General features: G+C 32.8%; 2 protein-coding genes across 7 annotated transcripts in view; one reads left to right on the top strand and one right to left on the bottom strand.

Annotated features, from left to right (window-relative positions):
• Positions 1-1196: 1196 nt before the first annotated feature.
• Positions 1197-16750, top strand: LOC148623559 (uncharacterized). Its single transcript, XM_088564863.1, has 4 exons — positions 1197-1303; positions 13467-13675; positions 14930-15178; positions 16335-16750. The coding sequence occupies exons 1-4, from the start codon at positions 1197-1199 to the stop codon at positions 16748-16750; spliced, it is 981 nt and encodes a 326-aa protein (XP_088420989.1).
• Positions 15278-20583, bottom strand: part of LOC148623558 (E3 ubiquitin-protein ligase FANCL-like) — a 58752-nt gene continuing 53446 nt past the window's right edge. For 5 of the 6 annotated variants that reach the window (XM_088565444.1, XM_088565441.1, XM_088565446.1 and 2 more), the window contains 2 exons: positions 19524-19592; positions 15278-16886 (listed from right to left, as the gene is read on the bottom strand). In XM_088565444.1, coding sequence (XP_088421570.1) covers positions 16857-16886; positions 19524-19592 — 99 coding nt within the window. In that variant the 3' untranslated portion in view covers positions 15278-16856. The remainder of the gene's footprint in view (positions 16887-19523; positions 19593-20583) is intronic. The other variant, XR_015919460.1, reaches the window with a different exon arrangement.

The raw sequence follows: 20583 nt of genomic DNA, 5'->3' as shown, positions 1-20583 counted from the left end.
GAAAGGTCTCCTTGGACATGCGAAGGCATAATTATAGATATCGCCACGTACATTGAATCATGTAGGCCATCCTATCTTGTAATTTGGGGAAAAAAAAAAACACCCAAATAGCAGATGCAGGACTTTCGTGCAATTTATATTAACTTTGGTTTTTATTTGGTTTGTTAAATATTATGGACTAAAACAGTTTCTCAGATTTCAAAATTAATCATATTTATTACCGTACATTTTATATGTTGACGATAAAACCAATCACATTATGCGAACACACAATTTTAGTTCAACCATTGTAAAAGCGACACCACTTCATCGAAAAAAAAATCCGATTTGCGCCTTAAAAACAGTTATTATTCGTAAATGATTGATATACATATATCGAATATCATACTATACACTGACCACATTAAAAACAGCGCCGGAATAGGTGTATCTTAAATATCTAAAAATGAGTCTAAAAATTGAAGATTAGTGGAAGGTGAGGGAAAATGCATTATACACATACTTAATTAACTTACAGCATATATTAAACTATAGGAAAGTCAACATTTGCCTTTTAACTGATAATGATGCAGTCCAATAATTCATACTTTTCATATTTAATCGAATATTACAATATTGTTAACTCACTTCAGTTCTATTCTAAGTTGTTTATCAACCGTATTTGGGATAGGCGCCGTTTTGGAAGAAACAGTAAAACTAAATATGTTTCAAATACCTTTCTGACGACAAAAAGCGATCACGACAGGTTATAAAACCAATGTGCTGTATCGAGAAACGTATACTTATTTCAAAGTACCCATGTACTGAATCAATATATATCGATCGTTTGAGTTTTTACGCCGCAAATATTCGTCAAATTGCAAAAAATGGGCCGGATAAAAGGAAAATATCAAACGTATCTAAACATAAGCTAAATATCAGCAGACATCAGAAAGACACCATCCCGAGAAATGCATTATCAAAATTCCTACGCTATCGTCTAACTAAGGGGGTTTTTAACGTCCTTTTGACTACCCTGTCGGGTCTCGCACGGACGGCCCACTTTGGTGAGCTTTAAATAATTTTGCTATTTATTTAAATTGTATTTTTACCAAAAAAAGAAATAATAAGTTTAAAAATATGAAAAAGGTAATATAAATTGTGAATAGCTGAAATGTTAGATATTAAATAGTAAACAATAAAAATGAAATTTGAAAATGGACCATGTAAATGCGGAAAATGCCAAATTGGATGGAGAAGAGCCAATGACAACCAGTTGGACCCAGAAGGCGGAAGAACTGTGTGATTTAGTTTGCCAAATAGTGTATGCATTTTAGAGTCAAATGGGTGTGGTTTGGTAAATATCCAAAGATGAAGTGCAAATTTAATAATTGATAATGTTAGAGTTTTAGTTACCAAAGGTGTATGCTTTTTTAGAATGCGAAAAGTTTATGCCGAGCCAAAAAGTGTTTGTAAATGTAGACTGCCTTGTCTAGCCGGGCGTTGTTCCCGGATGTTATCGTGCTAGCACACGACGTTAGTACGCAGTTTTACTAACGCCACACGAGACCGTTCCAGCTGATGCTACTGGTGAATGGGTTGAGCAATTTTTTTAATAAAAAGTTTGACAATTGGATTGATTATCTTTGGTTAGATTTGTCCACTTTTACAATTTAACAAGTGTAAATGCAAATCCAAAATTTACACGTGAACAGTCAAAGGTTTAGCCAAAGAAGCAAATAAAAAAATGTATTTATAAGCCAAAGTAGTAAAATAAAAGATAGTAAAATAAGGAAAATAAAGAAAAAAAAAATAAAATATTTTTTTTATTATTTGAGAGTTTTATGACTAGGTATGAACCGGAGTTTTTTTTAAAGAAGAACGCACGCGACATTATACTACACACTATCGGCGCGGTAGATGTGTTTCATAAGCATATGTGTACATGATTAACAAAAGTAAAACAAATAATACTTTTTGACCAGGGATAAAGAATGCATTTGATGTTTTACCAGAAGCAGGATCCTTGGAGCCATCTGTATATAATTTTAAAAAAGTTTCTTTATTTTTCATCTATAATTGGCATAACAGCTTATTTAATCAAATGCTGACTGTCATTTTTGTCCATCTGCTTTTTTTAATACACTCGGATGTGTTAACCGTACCAATTATCCAGGGGCATGTTTTGGTTGTTTGTTTTGGACGATATCTATTGAGTCTAAATCATTCTCTCAGAGAAATTGACGTACTCTGAAACCATATGAGCAGTCATTTTTTCCACTCATGTGCATATCTTTTAGTATATTCCGAGCATTGTTCGGTTAACTTATTGGCTGGATTTGAAGAATTTTGTTTAGATCTAGCATAATATTTAAGACTCAATTGACCTGTCTGAGCTGTAAAGGGAGTTCACCAGCTTCTGCTAGAAGTTTTTCTAAAGGCGTTTATTTGATTGCCCCTAGAACAATTTAAAGTCCCCTAGATTGAATGCGGTCTAGTTTTTCTGTAACATTTGGAAGGGCAGAATTAAATGCTTGATACACGTAGTCTAAAATTGACATTAATAGAGACCGGTAAAGCAATAGTAAGGACTCCGTGCCCATGCCAAAATTATTTGCTTTAACATATGTCAGTAAGTTCAAAATTGGTTTTGATCTTTCTTCTAAATATTACACATGCTTATTCCATGTAAGACGTTTGTCAAAAATGAGACCTAAAAATTTGACATATGTTTGGTGAGATTGGTTTATTGTCTAAAAATAAGCTGACAGGGGTCTCTTTTTTATCGCCAAAATTAATTCCCACTGTTTTGCTTTGGGATATTTTAAAGCCCCATTTTTTTACCACTTACTAATGCTGTTAAGGGATAGCTGCATTTTTCGAGTAAGCGCTTTAAGATCATAAACCCTTAACCACATGGCCCTGTCGTCTGCAAATTGTAATAAAGTGGCGTTTTTAGATTGGGAAACCAAGTCATCTATCATAATATTAAAAAGTGTAGGTCTTATAACGCTACCTTGAGAAATACCATTATCTAACTCAAATTGATCTAATTCTTCTTGATTGACTTTTACGTTAATTTTTCTACCTTGGAGAAAATCAGCTGTGGAGTTAAACATATACCCATTGATGCCATATGATTTGCATTTTTATAACAATCCTGGTTTCCGAACTAGGTCAAATTCTTGTTCAATGTCTAGGAAAACTGCTAAAAGATGTTTTTTTTTAACTTTAGCATTTTTGATATCACCCTCAAGCGTTAACAAATGGACTAAAGTAGACCGACCCTGCCTAAAGCCGCTTTGCGTATCTTTAATTATATTTTTCTCTTCGAGAAGAAATTTGAGTCTTTCATTAACATACCTTCCATACGTTTACAAAGATTAGAAGTTAAAGAAATAGGGCGGTATGATTTTGGATCAGATTTATTTTTGTTAGGTTTAGGAATAGGAATAATGTTGGCTTGCTTCCATGAATCTGGTAAGTTACCACTTTTTCACCTTCTATTTATCAAATCTAAAAGCAATTTTAGCATATTTTCGGGCATATGCTTGAACATTTCATATGATATTCTGTCGTCACCTGATGCTGACGCTTTTTTATTTCTAATTATTTTACACATCTCCTCTATTGTAAAAGGTAGATTGTATTTTGATTGATTGTTAGCATGACAGTTATCCTTATGGATTGGATTTGAAGCTTCAAAATTGTTCTTGTGAACTTAGAATTCCGGATCAAGGCTTTGGTCACTTGATGCGATAGCAAATGTGCGAAACAAAAGATTTGCTTTGTCCTTATTGGAAACTGCTTGAAAGTTATCAACAGAAAGTGTAGGAACATTGCTATCCCTGTTATCTTTTAGGATCTTAACCACAGTCCATACTTGTTTTACGTTGGACTTGTCGTTCAATTTGGAACAAAAGTATTGCCAATAGTCTTTTCTAGCATATTCTATAGTTTTTGGAAATGACTTAAGTTCTTTTTTGTATTCTTGGTAATCATTTTCGGATTTTGACTTACTGAAAATACGTTCTTTATTACGTTTTTTCTTTTTTATGTGCATTGCTGAGCCCACCACGGACAGTTTACTCATTAATGAACAGTGCCGTTGGTTTTTGGTATTGCAACATCTGCTATATTTGTAATTGCTCGACATAAATTTTGATTAAAGAAATCAATATTTTGACTAATGATGTCATTAGGATCGACATCTTGACATAAAGTTGAAAAAAGGTTGCCAATCTGTTTTATGAAATTGCCAACGTTTAGCTGTACAGATATTTGTCTTAATGGGTTTGGCATATAAAATGGTCAAAATAGGAAAACGGTCTGAACCTAAGGAGTCAGAATGCACATAAAAAGATGAATTGTTCGCCAAAAGAGGAGATTGTTAAGCTTAAATCAATATGTGAAAGTGAACCATCATGGCAGTGGTGTGTGCCTGTACCGTCATTCAAAACTATAAAATTATTATGTTCAATAAAATTTTCTAAAATTTTACCATTTTTATCGGTAGATGTTGACCCCCATAACGAGGATTTGGAATCTCCGACAATGACAATATTGTCTTTAACCTTATCAATAACATTTGCATAATCTTCTAATTTAAGATCTTGATCTGGGAGTCTATAAATCATAATATTAATAATTTTATCTTGACAGTTAACTGCAATACCATTGAATTCGACAAAAATTGTGCTAAGATATAGTTGAGTAAAATTTAAATCTTTTGCTACATATATGGCAACACCGCCGCCTTTTTGTTTTATTTTACTCTTGTTTTTACCCTTAGTTATTTTAGTAGCAACTCTGTTTTTAATAACAGGTTGATGATATCCTTGTAATTTAACACATTTTTTATCAACAAAATGGGTTTCTTGTATACATATGACATGTGGTTTGTCACTTGTATCTAGATAATGTTTAAGTTGTAGAGAATTCGCCCACAATGAGCGGGCATTCCTTTGAAGAATTAGCCCACCCATTGATCATTAAAGAGTAATCAATGGAACCAAGGTCATAGCGGTAATCAAAAGAATGTAATTCAGGGACAAAGACCAGACAAGGAAAACAGATATTCACAACAAAGAACATAAAGTAACTAAAATAGAACATACAAAGTAACAAAAGTAAATGAGCAACTCGGACTCCACTAAAAACTGGGAGCATGGACCAGGTGCACCTGTAGGGTAAGAGTCCTTTCTTTTTCTAGAAACACCCACCGAGTTGCTCGTAAAAAGTCAAGTCCAGGGTAGACAAACGAGGAAAGGAAAACTATGACCCGTTGTATAAATCAATTTTCATGGTGCAGATGGATACACCATAACGATCCACGAGTTCATGATGACGACCATAAAAGTTCAGTAGAGATGACTTCAATCTCGTAGCAACATAACCCTGTTCCAGAAGCCTATTTGGTAGAGTTCTAGCGCGATACAAAAAGTCTGCGTAGTTTCGGCAAGCTCTGGCATAACGTATGAGTTGTGATATGAACACTCCATACGCAGGTGCTGAAGGGATGTTGCCACAGATGAAAGGAAGGTTGACAATTTTGAATGAAAAGTAATCACGTTTGTCATGAAGTTTGGTCAATAGTTTTCCTTTACCAACGATTTCTAAGTGTAGGTCAAGATATGAGGCTGACTTCACAGTGTCTGTAGTGTCCTTTATCTTAAGTTCTTTTGGGTAGATGCGATGTATCAAATCCCTGAAATTTGGATTATTTAAAGGTAATACGTCATCTATATAGCGGAAACTGAGATTAAAGGATCTAGCTAAACGATATTTTTTCTTTCGGAGCAGATCAGCTATAAAGCCAGTCTCATAAGAGTGAAGGAAAAGGTCAGCAAGTAAAGGAGCACAATTTGTTCCCATTGGAATACCGACCGTTTGTTGAAAAACACGTCCACCACACTGGACAAATATGTTGTCGATTAAAAAATCCAGCATTTTGGAAACATCTTCCCCTTTGGAATTAATTCTTACAAAGTATGAGGAATTTCTACCAAGAATTATTTATTTGTATCTAGGTGTACCATCTTTTTTGGAAAAACAACGATGTATAATGTTTTTAACTGAGTATGAAAAATCATAGGTTTTAATGGTATTATATTCAGATAATAGTCTTGAACTGATTGTCTCCAAATGACCTTTCGAATTTTTCAGGATCCACAGTGAATTAATACCACTACGGGAGTAACATGTATTGTGGTAGAACTGTAGACCCTATATGACAGTTGTGAGTATAGAAATTAAAAGTTTTGAAAGAGGTTTGGTGGTACATTTTGCAGATCCAGCTATGAAACGTTGTTTGTGTGGATTCTTGTGGAGTTTATGAATCCAGTATATAGACGGTAAATCACAATCATCGTCCTTGGTAGAGAGACCAAATGAGGATAGCACAGATTTATGGTTTTCCACAATCTCTTCTTTGGAGAGTGTGGTAGCAGTATAGGTCTTATCACTGCTATTATTTTCTACGTCTACCTCTGATAATAAACATTGGATGTAAAACGTTTTGCAGACAAAAACAATGTTGTTTTGGGCTTTGTCTGCTGGTACGACAACATATTTGTCATGTATAGTGGACAATGTTTTTGCTACATCGGGGTCTTTGAAAACCGTTGGCCATGGCACTCATTGACCTACTTAAATTTTCATTCGTTTCAAAATTAAAGACCTCACGGCCTTTAACCACTCTGACAGAGAATCAATGTCGTCTTGTTCTCGTTTTATCCATTTTCTTGCATAGTCCTCGACGGCATCCATAAGAACTATAAAGTTATAATTCCAGTTTATGGAGCGTGGTTCACGGTACTTGGGACCATTAGAAAGGATATTACGCAGAGATTCGTTTTCGATGATGGTTAAATCTCCTGTAACGACGTGACCAGAAGGACCATATTTGAATGGAGAGTTTTTGCAAGAACAATCAGGTGGTTTAACCTTGAAGTCCTCAATCTCGAGGTTCTGCAATAGCCTTTTATAATTGAAAATTTTGGATGCAATGGGTGAAGTATAGGAATATGAAATAATTGGTATGGATTTGTCGTTGAAATATGGGGGAATTTTGTTGGTGACGTTTTTGTGATGGAGGATGTTAGCCAAATTAATTGCATCTATACCTTTGTTGACAAACGGTAGTGGAAGAAATGGTCGTTTTTCTTCATCTTCACACAAACTGGTTTAAAGAGTATGTGGAAACCAATATCCAAAATGATGGCAATAAGTATGTATAATGATGAGGTGGGGTCAGAAACAGGAGTGTCAAGACTTGTTTTGTAAAGTGAGAGGTTTAGAATAAAGTTTGGTTCTAATGCGATGAAGTCCAAGAGGTTTTTGTATGAAAGGAAGGAGACCATCTATAGAGACATCATGTAACTTAAGTGACATATAGTGGCGATGGCCACGACTCCTTTCCCGTATTGGATTTTTGTCAAATAAATTCATCACATTTATGCTACTGTTATATTGGCCTGAAAGGTTTCCTATACTTTTGATGTTGTCATTGCATCCGTAAGTTATTGCAGTACCTAGTCTGCGTATCCAGTACTCCTCTCTTTCCCTACGATAGTTTTCACTTAGAACGGGACTGTCCGTAGGATGGTAATGTTTTTTTTTTTAAATTATATTAAAATTAATTTGTTAAAATAGAATACAAAAAAACATGCACAAAGGTGCTTACTGCTGAAGCTGAAATTTGACACCCATGTTTTGCAAAAAAAGTTACTAAAACTTGCACAAGGGATTTGTCTATACCAGAATCGTCCATCTCAAATAACTGTTTAATTAACTGTTGGCAGTGATCAGATGTTGGGTTTTTGGTCCTATCTTTTGTAATAATATTTCTGTCTGCCTGTGGTGTAGTTTTTACAGTGGATTGGACAAAAGTAAATCATTCTTATTTTGTCCTTTCCTAAATACAGTATACATATAAAGAATACATATAGAATAATAGAGCATGTTATAACAATATATGAACTGTAATGAGTGTCTTCCTGGGGTTATTCTGGCTATTCCAACATTCTAAAATATATGGGTAAAAATTATAAAATCCATGTAGGAATAGCCAGAACGGTTGTATAAACAAGGGATTAAGTTTGTGTATACTGTAAAAACAAAACTTTAATTGGAATTCTAAATGTGTTGGAGTTACCTGTCACATTTTTGCTGTATGTATGAAATTTTATTTGGGATCTGTAAAGGTTCATGTGAAAATTCTTATGAATTTTAGACTTGCAAGTGTTTAAGTGTCATTTAAAGTTTTCTTTTTCAACAAATAAAAAAAAAAAAAAATTTTTTTTTTCACAATTTTATTAAATGTTCAATATTCATGATGACAATAAGTCATTGATAATACACACTTTATAAGTACAAAATATTCAAGCACTGATAACATTGTAAATAAATGAAAAAGCATTAAATAAAGTTAAAGTACACATGATTTGTTTAAAAGAATCATACAATAAATGCATAAATAAAACATACAAAGCACAACAGCTCAAGCACTAATCAAAAGTTCACAAGTCTACTCTAGATGCAAAAGATGAAAAGCAGCGTAAGCAAACGACTGATGTGAGTTCCTGGTTCTGTAGACGAATCTTTAGTGTTGTAAGTCTGGAGTCGATCTCCCGGTATTTGCGTTTTCTTGGGACACGTTTACCATCGGCTTGGTACTGGAGCAAGGTGCAGGCATGGACGGCTTCTTCGTTTGTTTATTAATTAACTGAATTTAATTTTCAGTCTCTATCTTCTTATAAATTTGGCAAAAATAGCTCCACATTTCTCTAAAACACATTATAATTTTGCTAATAAAATGTTCAAATCCAATGTTGAATCCCAAATTTACCTGCAAAATTAATTAGGCAATAATTACTAAAACAACAAAACCTACTAAAACAACATCCATTGTTCTCTGCATGTAGGAATATCCAGAATATATATTTTTAAAATGTTGGAATAGCTAGAAGACACCGTCTTCCTGTGGTGTCACCTGTGGTGGGTTTTATGGCTTCGGTGTTGTTCTTAGTTTGACTTCTAGATTTAGCGTTTTTGACTGCTTGGTAAAATTTAAATAATCAACATACATGTATTGTAAAACCAGTTTGTGGTGTTGATAAACTTGGCATTTTTATCTATAGCTTGATGGTTGCCATTACAGTTGTTGCATTGTATTATTTAACTAGAGCATTTAGATGTTGTATGTTTTCCTGCACATTTAATACAAGTAAGGCTGGTCTTGTTGCATTCCCCCTTTTTAAAATGTCCCAACTTAGCACAAGAAGTACAGAATTTTGGATTAGGTTTGAAAGGGCTAAACGTGTAATCTTGAAAGTGTCCTAATGGTAAAGTGGACAAATCCTTGTGCTTGTAATCCAGACTAGCCAAAATAAAATTTGAATTACTGCCCATTTTAAGTTTAATGTCAACCCCATTTTGTCTCAACAAGTTTTCTTGTTGTTTTAAGTTTAAAAATTGTACCTGAATGGGATTCCAAATGACTTTATTCTTTTAGGAGAGTTAATTTTATCACCTTGAAGTGTGGTGCGAGTTTGAACTTTATTTTTATGACCCTTACCATATTTGGAAAAGTTTCCCGTTGAACCTAATTTATTTAAAGATGAGAGTTTTGATCTGTTAGTTGCTGAAGGCACAAGTAGCAAGAAACTCTTTTTTAAAGGCTTGATAGATATTGCCTCTTTGTTTATATCTCCCAGAGCCAAAACAAGGAGATAGTGCAAAGTTTGCACTGTCAAAATAATGAATATCTTAGCCTTTGAGTTAAGAATTATTGTCTCTTCCTCTGGGAAGAAGTTGAAACTTTATTGATTGTGGCCATTGAAATTGGCCTTTTTGATAGGCATTTCTGGTGAAGTACCTGTAGGGCTTCTGTCTTTTCTTTTAAGACTAGCCATAATTAATAATGAATTAATAAAGATTTGATAAGATATAAGATCAAACCTTCTCTTTTGAAAAAAAAAATCAAAATAAATGAGATTTACGGCGGATATTTATTTTATGTTTTAAGAAAAAATAGAAACAAATTTTAAAACAAAACTAGAGCAGTTTTTTTACTTTTATATATAAATTAAAAGATATATGGGGGTGGTATAAACTTAATCTAAAACCATCCTGATCTATCATCCACTGTATCGTGTATTTTTATTACGGTAACCGCCTCATGACATCTCAATCGGAAGCCCGGAAATGACAAATAAAAATAAAACTTTGCTTTGACGATGACATATGAATTTCGAAAAAAAGCATTTCTCGGAAATGGAGTCAGTCTTTGGTCTGGTGATATTGCTTTTTGTAATAATAATTCTATTTGGCTATTTTGGCCATGTGTTATGATAATAGAGCTGTAGGTTCTCCAGGGCCTTACAAGTGCATGGCTAGAGATCCCTGAGAAATGTATATAATTTAGAGGAACGTGTACCTTAGAACGATTTATTTCATTGATGAATGGTTTCAGCCTGGAGGCCGATAAATGGGGAAGGCCAACTAGTAGTTAGTGGCGTAATACCACTGTCGCCTGCATATATAAGAAAATAGTTCGGAATGACACGAAGTAGTCCCAATATTGCACTGTATCATTCTTATAGTTTATTAAAGGTGTACAAACTTTGTATCAACTGAAAGTTGAATAAAACAGCAGTAGTCTCAAACGTCAGTTTTTTTTTTTTCAGTGTAGGGTAAAATAATTCTGAACAAAAAAGCTAGGCCCTCGATATGGCTGAATTTCAAGACGAAAGTAGTGATTTCTGCATATAGTTTCTTTCACTTTACAGTTATTACTTAGAAGACACATAAAATATGTTGATATTTTAAGAGTTGGGGTAAAGGGTGCCCTTCATAATGAAATCACTCCAGCACCATCTGTACCAATGCAATTGAAATAGTGGCATGCCACGCTTTAATTTAATTATGCAGTATGTCGGAGAATTTTGTCTTCATTCATCTGGGTGTTCCATGGAAACCGACATCGAACCTGAATATTACGCAAACTGGCGCACTGCTACGATGCATCATGAATTTTAATGTGTGCGGGTTTTCTTTTTTAAATGTCCTTCGTAATCAGAATGGTGAATTTAAAAATAAATCAAAGAGTTCAATAATAACTATTTACAACAATAAGCTTGTGTTAAAATAAGTTTGAATTCGATTCCTGAACTTTCATTTTATACCTTATTTTTGCAATTTGACGATTATTCGAGGCGTGAAAATTCAAACGATCGATATAAATTGATTCAGTACATGAGTACTTTGATATTGATATTTTACGACTCATTCACTGAGATTGATTTTTTACGCACGATGATGTTCATGAACATTGTTGATATTTTTAACCACAGAAATAACATTTTATGTACTATGATAACTATGTGTTTCACAGAGGAATTTTATATTGTTGAACGATATTTTCTTTTGTTATTGTAGCTGAATATTCTAGCAGCGCTGTTGTATGTTTTGCAACTATGATAGACGCACCGTTACTTATACCCTGGTAGCTGGTGCCCCCGTTATAAAGGAGTAGCTTCTAAATAAAAAAATATATAAATGTACACTCCTAATTAATCAGCAGATTTAGTTTACAGTACAAGTTGTTTGTTGGGTTTGTTTATTGGCGTAAATAACGTAGAATTTTGATTCATTGGATTTACCTGTAAAGTTGACCTAATTTCTGTATTTGAACCTAAATGGGATATGCCAATGGGACTATTTTACTGTGGTAGTGTAAGATAATTGCACATGCCATCAGGCTTTACAAATCTAAAGGCTCTGGCGACTGCTATATCAATTCTGATTTTCGATCTAAATTGATAATAATCTCATAATTTGAATGATGAATAGCTTTTTGCAAAATGCTAGAAAATGTGCATGACGACTATTCATATTGTCAGATTTCAGAAACGTTTATTGGATATTAAAACAATACATATCATAAACACTAAAAGCTATATCTGAACAGAGGCTGAGCCATCAGTCATGAAAATAATCTTCTAGTTATACGACTCAAAGCCTAATATTTCTGATATCCTTTCTATTTAAAGGGTTCTATAGAGAATATTCCTCCTCAGCGTTGTTTAAGTCAGATAGGTTTATATCTAAATTTTTTAAAGATCTCTTAAGACTTCTGAAAAGTTTTTGACAGATAAAATCTTTTCGTCTACTAATTAACCACATTGTCATCGACTGTTCCAAGCATTCATTTTTGTTTTCATCTGGGTTATGATGTTAACACTATATGGAAGTCAGATCCAAATAAAGAAAACCGAGATTCCGATTATATCAAAGAAGTAGGGGGATCAAATGCACAGGTTGGTAATTAAGTCCCATAAAACGAAGTTGCTTATATAAATGTACATTTCTCGATTGTAAGATCGAATAAATAGAACTCTTTAATCCCATGGTGATTTAGATAATCAGTTAAAAAGCACATTACGTAGGTGAGATAATATACTTGATCAGTGGCTTCAAGTGAAATGTGCTAAGCAGACAAAAAAAAAAAAAAAAAAAAAAAAGAAAAAAAAGAAAAGAAAAACTAGTATACCAGTTGTTTGTAAAACAATTCAAAGGTCTTTTCCTTAAAAACTTTCTTTTTGTAATACTCACGTTAAGACAATTCGTTGGACACATAACATACTAACCTTCGACAAGTTTTTGCACTTGGTGATCTCATCAAATGCAATTGTAGAGGTTTCCATCATGATTTTTGTAATTTAAACTTGTCGACCTTTTATTTGATATACAAGAACCCTACTTTCTGTGAACTAAAGCATTTTGCACTTGTTAACCCCAACAGGGTTCTTGTTCTGTATAACAAAATTGACATTTGTGATGTTCACCTTATGACTTTTAATTTGATATGCAACCACCTAACTGCATAACATTTTTGCACTTAATGACCCTACCCTTCGAACATGTATAAGACATCGGAATTGAAACTGAATTTTTGAAGTTGAACAAAAATTATGCAATTTCAAATATATAAATAGGTATTGATGAAATACACAAAACCATTAAAAATATGAAAATTTTAAGTTGTTCTAGTATCGTTGGTTTTCTACATTGGTCCTTGGTATTGTGTCACACAAATGAACCTGAACCGATCTTTCATTCTGTATGATGATTATTTGTGCGTCTATTATGGATTTTAAAATATATACCTCCGCTCTGAAAAAAACTAAAATTTCAATAGATCAAAAACAAGACATCTCAAATCTGAAAACTCTATGATAATTTACGGAACATACGCAACAAAATGAAAAAACATTTGGACAACGGATGAGAACGAGTTCAACTCCAGCTGAGAGATCGACCAAATTTTGCAGCCTTCAATCAATTCTAGATTTTGAAAGGACCGTTAAGACTTTTTTCTTTATTAATCATAAGATGTATAAACGTAATAAACATAGGACTAGCCCGTCCATGACACAAATAACTTTATGGTACTGATATATTTATGAGGAATATTATTTTCACAGAAAAACATCTTTTTGGATTGGACTACACGATGTCAATAAAGCAGGATTGTTTCAATGGTCAGACTGTAGCCCCGTCACTACTTCTTACTGGGGTAATACATCTCAGACCGAAGGAATATACTGCGTATCTGCCAATCCAAAAGATCTGTCATGGCAGATACACCCCTGTACAGACCTACTGCCAGCAGTATGTGAAACTCCAGAGCCTTGTATGTATCGACATCTTATAATTTTTAATATACTTTACTCTATACTTAGGGATTTGGGAACCTATATAAGTCAGATTGCGAATACAAAAAGCCATTTTTGTGTAGTATAATACATGGAAACAATAATCTAATAGAGACTAACAAATATCAAAATACACCAAGACATGAAAGTGTATTAAATGTGGTACAAATCAAAATGAATATAAGATATCGGTGCACTACTGCTCACTGAGCGTATTTCCACAGGTAAACACGTTTCTTATGTCCTCAGCATATTTCCACTCCCCACAGTTAAACCAGTATCTACCGTCCTTACAACGGAAGTAGATAAGCCACAGATTGGACAAACAGAATGTATCGCAGAAGGTATAAAAGCTACGTGTTAGCAGCTGTCTTGTTTGATCAAAAACAAAAACAGACACAAACCAAATTTCAGATATTTCTAGACAACCCTCCATACACCAATGCCTTATTCCTATGATAGAATAATCCTGTTTTATGCAACAAAGTAAGGCTTTTTTTTTTAGTATATTTAACTCTTTGAACAAAGTGATATATATATTTATCTAACTATTTCTAGAATAAAAAAAAATCACCAACTATGTAGGATTTTAGACATCTGAAAATAATCTCTGATTTCTCATGCATTACATAGATGCAATAAGTCCTCAACAAAAAACCAACTGAAAGCAAATAAGTGCACACATATACCCTGAAATCTATTCACTCTCATGAAAAATTCTGGATAAAATTATTTTTCCACTTTTTGGTTAAATAGGTGTTTTTAAATATCTTGTACATGTTTAAATTTTAGGGCAAAAATAGTTGAAATTTAGGAGATCACCGACAAACACATTCTCCAATATCAATTTTACAAACACGTTTATGATTTCTCAGTGTCGAAATGCCACGTTGTAGCTAAATTTGCAATGTAACAGGTGTCGCTGCTGAGGCAGGATATTGTTACCTTTCCCGAGCACATTAGGTCACTCACGGTTTGGGGAGTTCATTATGCAAATGCTCTGTTCATTGTGTAATGCCTGATTTCCTTTTCCTGGGTTCTAATATACTGTTAGTCACATTGTGTGTGTCTGTTGTTTATTTTCACATTTAGGCCATGTAGTTGGACTTAATAGTCCCATTTTTCCTGTATAGTTTTGCTGTTATTTATACTGAGCAATCACTGATAATGTCACCTAGAAAGGTTATAGTCTTCAGGGGACTAAGTTTGACATATACATTCACTGATTGTAGGTAAATGCACTATATCATTACGAACAAGAGAATGTGCAGACATGGAGAGAACTATAAGTTCAACAGTAACAGGACTATCCGAAGAGGCTTGTAAAATAAAATGCCTGTTACACGTTAGATCTAATGACCAATGCTGGGGACTCTCTTATGACAGAGAAACGTCAACCTGTTTCCTCCATGAACGACTGAAGGCTACCAAAACTTGTAACACTGAGCTGAGATTTTATACAAAAGTCTGCTTCACATATAGTAAGGAAACATGATGTAATATTTTCTTTAAGTTATACATTCCCTACTACCAGTGAAAAGAAATATCAATTTATACAACAAAACATTAAATAACAGTGATTCAATTCACATTTATTTATCAGCACATAATGGATGTTTTTAGCCCACTATTTTGAATTTTTATTCTAGTACCTATATTTTACCAATCTCTTTATGTGTTCAGGACTTGATGTAGTACAATATTAAAACCATATTGGATTCTTTTACTTGGTTTTTGGTGAGTTATGACAAGTTATTTTTTATAAATAGCTAAATTTTGATAACAAAAATTATCTTTTCTTTCAAATTTGCCAAGTCTGTGTTAATGTAGACCTATGAAATCATTTATAAATCAATTTAATAGAATGGACATAAATGCTAAAGGGTATCAATATATTACATGGGTTTACAATAGCCACACACTTATATTTCTTTACTAACTTATAATTTAAGTTTGTTCAAATTAAGAAAAGAAGGTTATTTTTACAAAAAATTATGACCCAAAAAATAATACACATAATTTATACATATAGGCAGTTCAAATTAAGGTATGTCGCTTATGTTAAACAAGTAAAATAAGGTGGGCCAAAACCTTCTTTAACATTCCATACCAGAGATTCAAATCGCATTTTATATCATTCAACACTATTGTCTAATTCAAATCATATTTTATAACATTCAACAATATTAATTCAAATCACATTTTAATACATTCAACACTACTAATTCAAATCATCACCTTTATGACATTCAACAGTACTAATTCAAATCACATTTTATGACATTCAACACTACTAATTCAAATCACATTTCTTAACATTCAACACTACTAATTCAATTACATTTTATAACATTCAATACTACTAATTCAAATCACTTTTTATAACATTCAATACTACTAACTCAAATCACACTTTATAACATTCAAAAGTAATTAATCAAGTCACATTTTATAACATTAAACACTACTAATCCAAATCACATTGCGTAACATTCAATACTAATGATTCAAGTAACATTTTCTTAAATAACAAACTACAGAAAATGTTAACTATTAAATATAATGAAAACCAACAATAAAAAGCCATTCCAAACATACAACACTTTGTATGTAAAGTATTTTGTCTTGTATTTGCAGACACAAAACCACAGGAACGCCTAAATAGTAGTTACATAAACAAAAATGTTGTCCCACAGACTACATGTACTGAGGATTATACTATTGAAAAGGATGTTAAGTGTAACTACACCCTGCCAGAGCAATGTAGATGCCAACCATGTGTAAACTCTGGACTGCCAGACTTCTGGACCAACAGCACATTGAAGGAACAGTTAGATTGGCTTGTCAACAGTCTTAAAGTTGATAAATCTAATACATCATTAATGAGAAGGAGTAAATCAAGTGCTGCTGACTCTCGTATTACTGCTGTTAGTATTGGTTATGCTGGAGCCGCCATATTAATTCTAATAGTTGGAGGAATTGTCATTTTAGATCTTAACAGGCTGTGGAAGGACATTAAACACGCTCTGAAAGGTCTAAACATTACACATTAACTAACATTCTGTCATAAACTGCTTGATATCTACCTTTGTTAAAAGTTTCTCTTCAGTAACACTAGTGATTTCAGCTTGATATTATGGAATGAGTCTCAGTGCAATATTAGCTAGTCCCCATCTTAACTGTAATTGGCTAAAATAAAGAGTAATTACTCCATTAGAAGGTAAAATATGTTTATAGTATATTTATATACATACATGTAAATGATCCATGCATATCAAGTTTAATTTCATTTATTTCTTACAAAATTTGGCTTGTATGTAGTGGACTTAAACAAACTTTCCCTGTTTCAATTCATGTCATGATAAAAATATATGATATAAATTTCAATTTTGCAACAGGTGTTACTCTAAAAAATAATTGAGTGTGAATCACTTGGTTAAACCACACCATAGAAGTAGAAGAACCATATTTGCATTGTACGATTTTTTAGTATGATGTCCATATGTGTTATATAGTAAGCTAAAGAGAATGTACTTTTGACCAATCTCATCATTTGTAAGGTGTAAAATCATTATTCATATATGTATATATTGAAGGGTTCTCACAATGCTGCCCGAGTTAGTTGAAAGGGCAAAGTACCTAGAACATTTTGTAGTGGCCCTATCAATGTGAGTAATTTCAATAAAATGCTTCACAGGATGCAGCTTGATAAAAACTGAAAAAAAACATGACAGTTTCAAAGCTCTTGGATAGCTCAAATTTTTTTCAAGTTCACTATGGAGACAGCAGAGGGCCTTCAAGGGAAAGAAAAGGCATTTTTGAATATTTTTCTCTAAAATCATTATTTAACAATGGTGGGGTTAGAAACCTGGGAAAAAGAAGGCATTTTTAAATATTTTTTTTTCTAATATCAGTACTAAATGGTAGGGTCAGAAACCTGGAAAATAAACGGTATTTTTGAATAATTTTTTTTCTAAAATCAGTATTATATGGTAGAGTCATCAGAAACCTGTCCATAAGATATATAGCTATTGAGCAATTTTTTAGGCTATATGACAAAGATGTAATGATCCAGATTTTGCTATTGGCAAAGGTAATATCTTTTTGGTCTCCAACTGTACCAAAAAATGCACAATTTCATTTTTATGTAAGCCATTCAAGACAAGTTAGCCAAAAAGTTCTGAGAAATCCATGGCCTGTGTAAGACCTCAGAAATGATGCCATAAAAGCGTCATTATGAAGTAAACAGATTGTTTCCCCATGCCAGCATCTGATATATACAAAAAATGTTCTGTCTGAGATAAATGAACAATTTTCCATACAATATACATATAATATACCTTGATTATGAGAGATTTCAAAATTTTGGTCAATAGCTTAAACCTCTGGTACCATTTGAAGTCATTTATGTATACAGAGATGGTTCCATACTTTTGTTATACTTTGGGTGTCTTTTTATACCTCAACAATAGCCTTTATGCATTTTGTTGTATACAAACTGATGATCTTTGTGTTTCAAGTCAGCTTGAGGACCAAACAGCTAAACTAGAGCTCATCATCCGTTCCTATCTCAGTTACTTTCATTTGGCATCAGTACAATTAATATTTGGATAATACCATTCTACTTTTATTATTATAACCAAATTTACCTTTTATCATCTTAAATCATTCTTTTAAACAGAAGACAGTGAAAAAACCTCGCCATTTAATTACTCATTCATATAGAACTTATTTTATAACCTCAAACTAATCTGCCTCTCTTCTCTTATGTTATATGTATACAAGGCCCCTAAATATACATTTTCAAAACTTAATTTGTTTCTAAAGTAATCCCCCAAATTAACATGTAACCAGTATTCAGCTTAGTAAACAAAAATATATATATCTAAATTTTATGTATATGATTTAGCAAGTCTTGGAAATTAAATATACAAACTTGTGCGACATAAACGTCTCTTTTAACATTCAGAAAATGAAATCCCCTAGCCTTACCTGACCAAGTTTTGTTGGGAACATTGTGATATTGGTACTATATTAGTAAAAAAAACTCAAAAAAAGTGCTTTGATGGTCCTAAACCATTTTAGCTAAGTACTGTACTATTGTACATTTTTGTGTGTGAAACATCCAAGTAATCCAATGAGATTGAATGAATAAAATCCATCAACAACTTATATACTCTTTGTCTTTGGCAACAAAATTCATGCCATGTTCAATACTTTTCTATGCAATTGCTGAGTGGTTTGTTAAATTTTAGTTTATTTTTCATGTTAACTCCATTGACTTTGTCTTTGGTGTTTCATTCTACCCAGGTTACCACTGATGAATGGGTAAAGTCAATGACCCAAAATATCAAAATATAGACTAAATGAATTTGCAAATTATTTCTTTGATGAAGAATTTATCTTTAAATACCTGAAAATGCCTTGAATTTGTTGCTAGTATTTTCTTTTAAGCCATGTTTTTCTTGAAATAAAAGTGTCCACATATGAGTTACAAATTTTTTTTACCCATATATGTCTTATTTTATCTTATTCTGACTAAAATTTGGATTTGTAATTGCTGAAATAATCAATATTGAGACTAAAACATATTAAACTAAAATTAACTTGTATTATGTTTTTTCTTCACTTTGGAGATGCTGTGAAAGTAGATAGGTTCTATCAGACTATAGAATGTATTTTTCATCATTAAAATAAGCTATTTTGAAATAAAACTGGTATCATCATTTCTGAAAATATAAACGGGCATAAGATAGGACTTGATGACCCTACTCATTTGTAGGCATTGCTCACCAGAAAGATTATATGTTTTTTTACTGTACCTACCTTATTACAGTAAGGACATTCTCCAAAAACAGTATTAAAACTCTGTCTACATCCAGCAGATCTAAGCCACTAAAATAAAGTCAACAGGTATGGTCAAAACTACAGGACATTGAGATTGAAATAAGTACTAAATCTGATGTACAGATAAACTATAACTATTGTAATATGCATGAGGCCTCCTTGTTACTGTAAACGTGACAATTGCAATCTTAAATTTTAGAATGATTCAAGTTCATTCAACATGCTTCAAGCACATGTCCAAAAACACTATTTGTGATGTAACTATATTTTTTTATTTAGGTGTTAGGAAGAGTCATATTGTATGTGAAAAAATATTACCTTTGAGGAGTATTGACAAGTTTGATTTATTACCCAAACGTCAAATTTTGATTTTAGTATATATTTAACCAAGTAGCATGACACTGTCTTCAATGTTTATGAATGAGGTCATTTATGTTTACTTTCACTTCTGGATTTTGGGGATGGCGTTTCATAAGTTTTCAAGCAAGATTTAAGTAATATGTTGATCTTGATATTGTTTAATATAAATGCTGACTCATAGAATGATAGCAGTTTCGATAATTATTCCAATATTTCAAACCTATAGATGTTTGGGGCCATGGACTATTTGTAGCGACGTATTTCAAATATACAGAGGAAGATGTTTACAAAATGCTGGAATTTTTAATCGACAACATATTTGACCAGTGTGGTGGACGTGTTTTTCAACAAACGGTCGGCATTCCAATGGGAACAAATTGTGCTCCTTTACTTGCTGACCTATTCCTTCACTCTTATGAGGCTGACTTTATAGCTGATCTGATCAGAAAGAAAGAATATCGTTTGGCTAGATCCTGCAATCTCAGTTTCCGCTATATAGATGACGTATTATCTTTAAACAATCCTAATTTCGGGGATTTGATACATCGCATCTACCCAAAAGAACTTGAGATAAAGGATACTACGGACACTGTGAAGTCAGCCTCATATCTTGACCTACACTTAGAAATCGATGGTAAAGGAAAACTATTGACCAAACTTTATGACAAACGTGATGACT

Source organism: Perna viridis, chromosome 2, assembly GCF_037379345.1.
Source record: "Perna viridis isolate PV_CMFRI_1.1 ecotype Kerala chromosome 2, ASM3737934v1, whole genome shotgun sequence".
In the NCBI taxonomy this organism is placed as follows: domain Eukaryota; kingdom Metazoa; phylum Mollusca; class Bivalvia; order Mytilida; family Mytilidae; genus Perna; species Perna viridis.
This window is presented reverse-complemented; position numbering and strand designations above follow the sequence as displayed.

What these genes read in the sequence shown, in the direction of transcription:
- LOC148623559 (XM_088564863.1), top strand. Translation starts at nt 1,197, where the DNA reads ATGGACCATGTAAATGCGGAAAATGCCAAATTGGATGGAGAAGAGCCA. An exon ending in GATTTAGTTTGCCAAATAGT is followed by an intron (nt 1,304 to 13,466) that starts GTATGCATTTTA and finishes TTATTTTCACAG; the next exon opens with AAAAACATCTTTTTGGATTG. An exon ending in ATGTGAAACTCCAGAGCCTT is followed by an intron (nt 13,676 to 14,929) that starts GTATGTATCGAC and finishes CACTGATTGTAG; the next exon opens with GTAAATGCACTATATCATTA.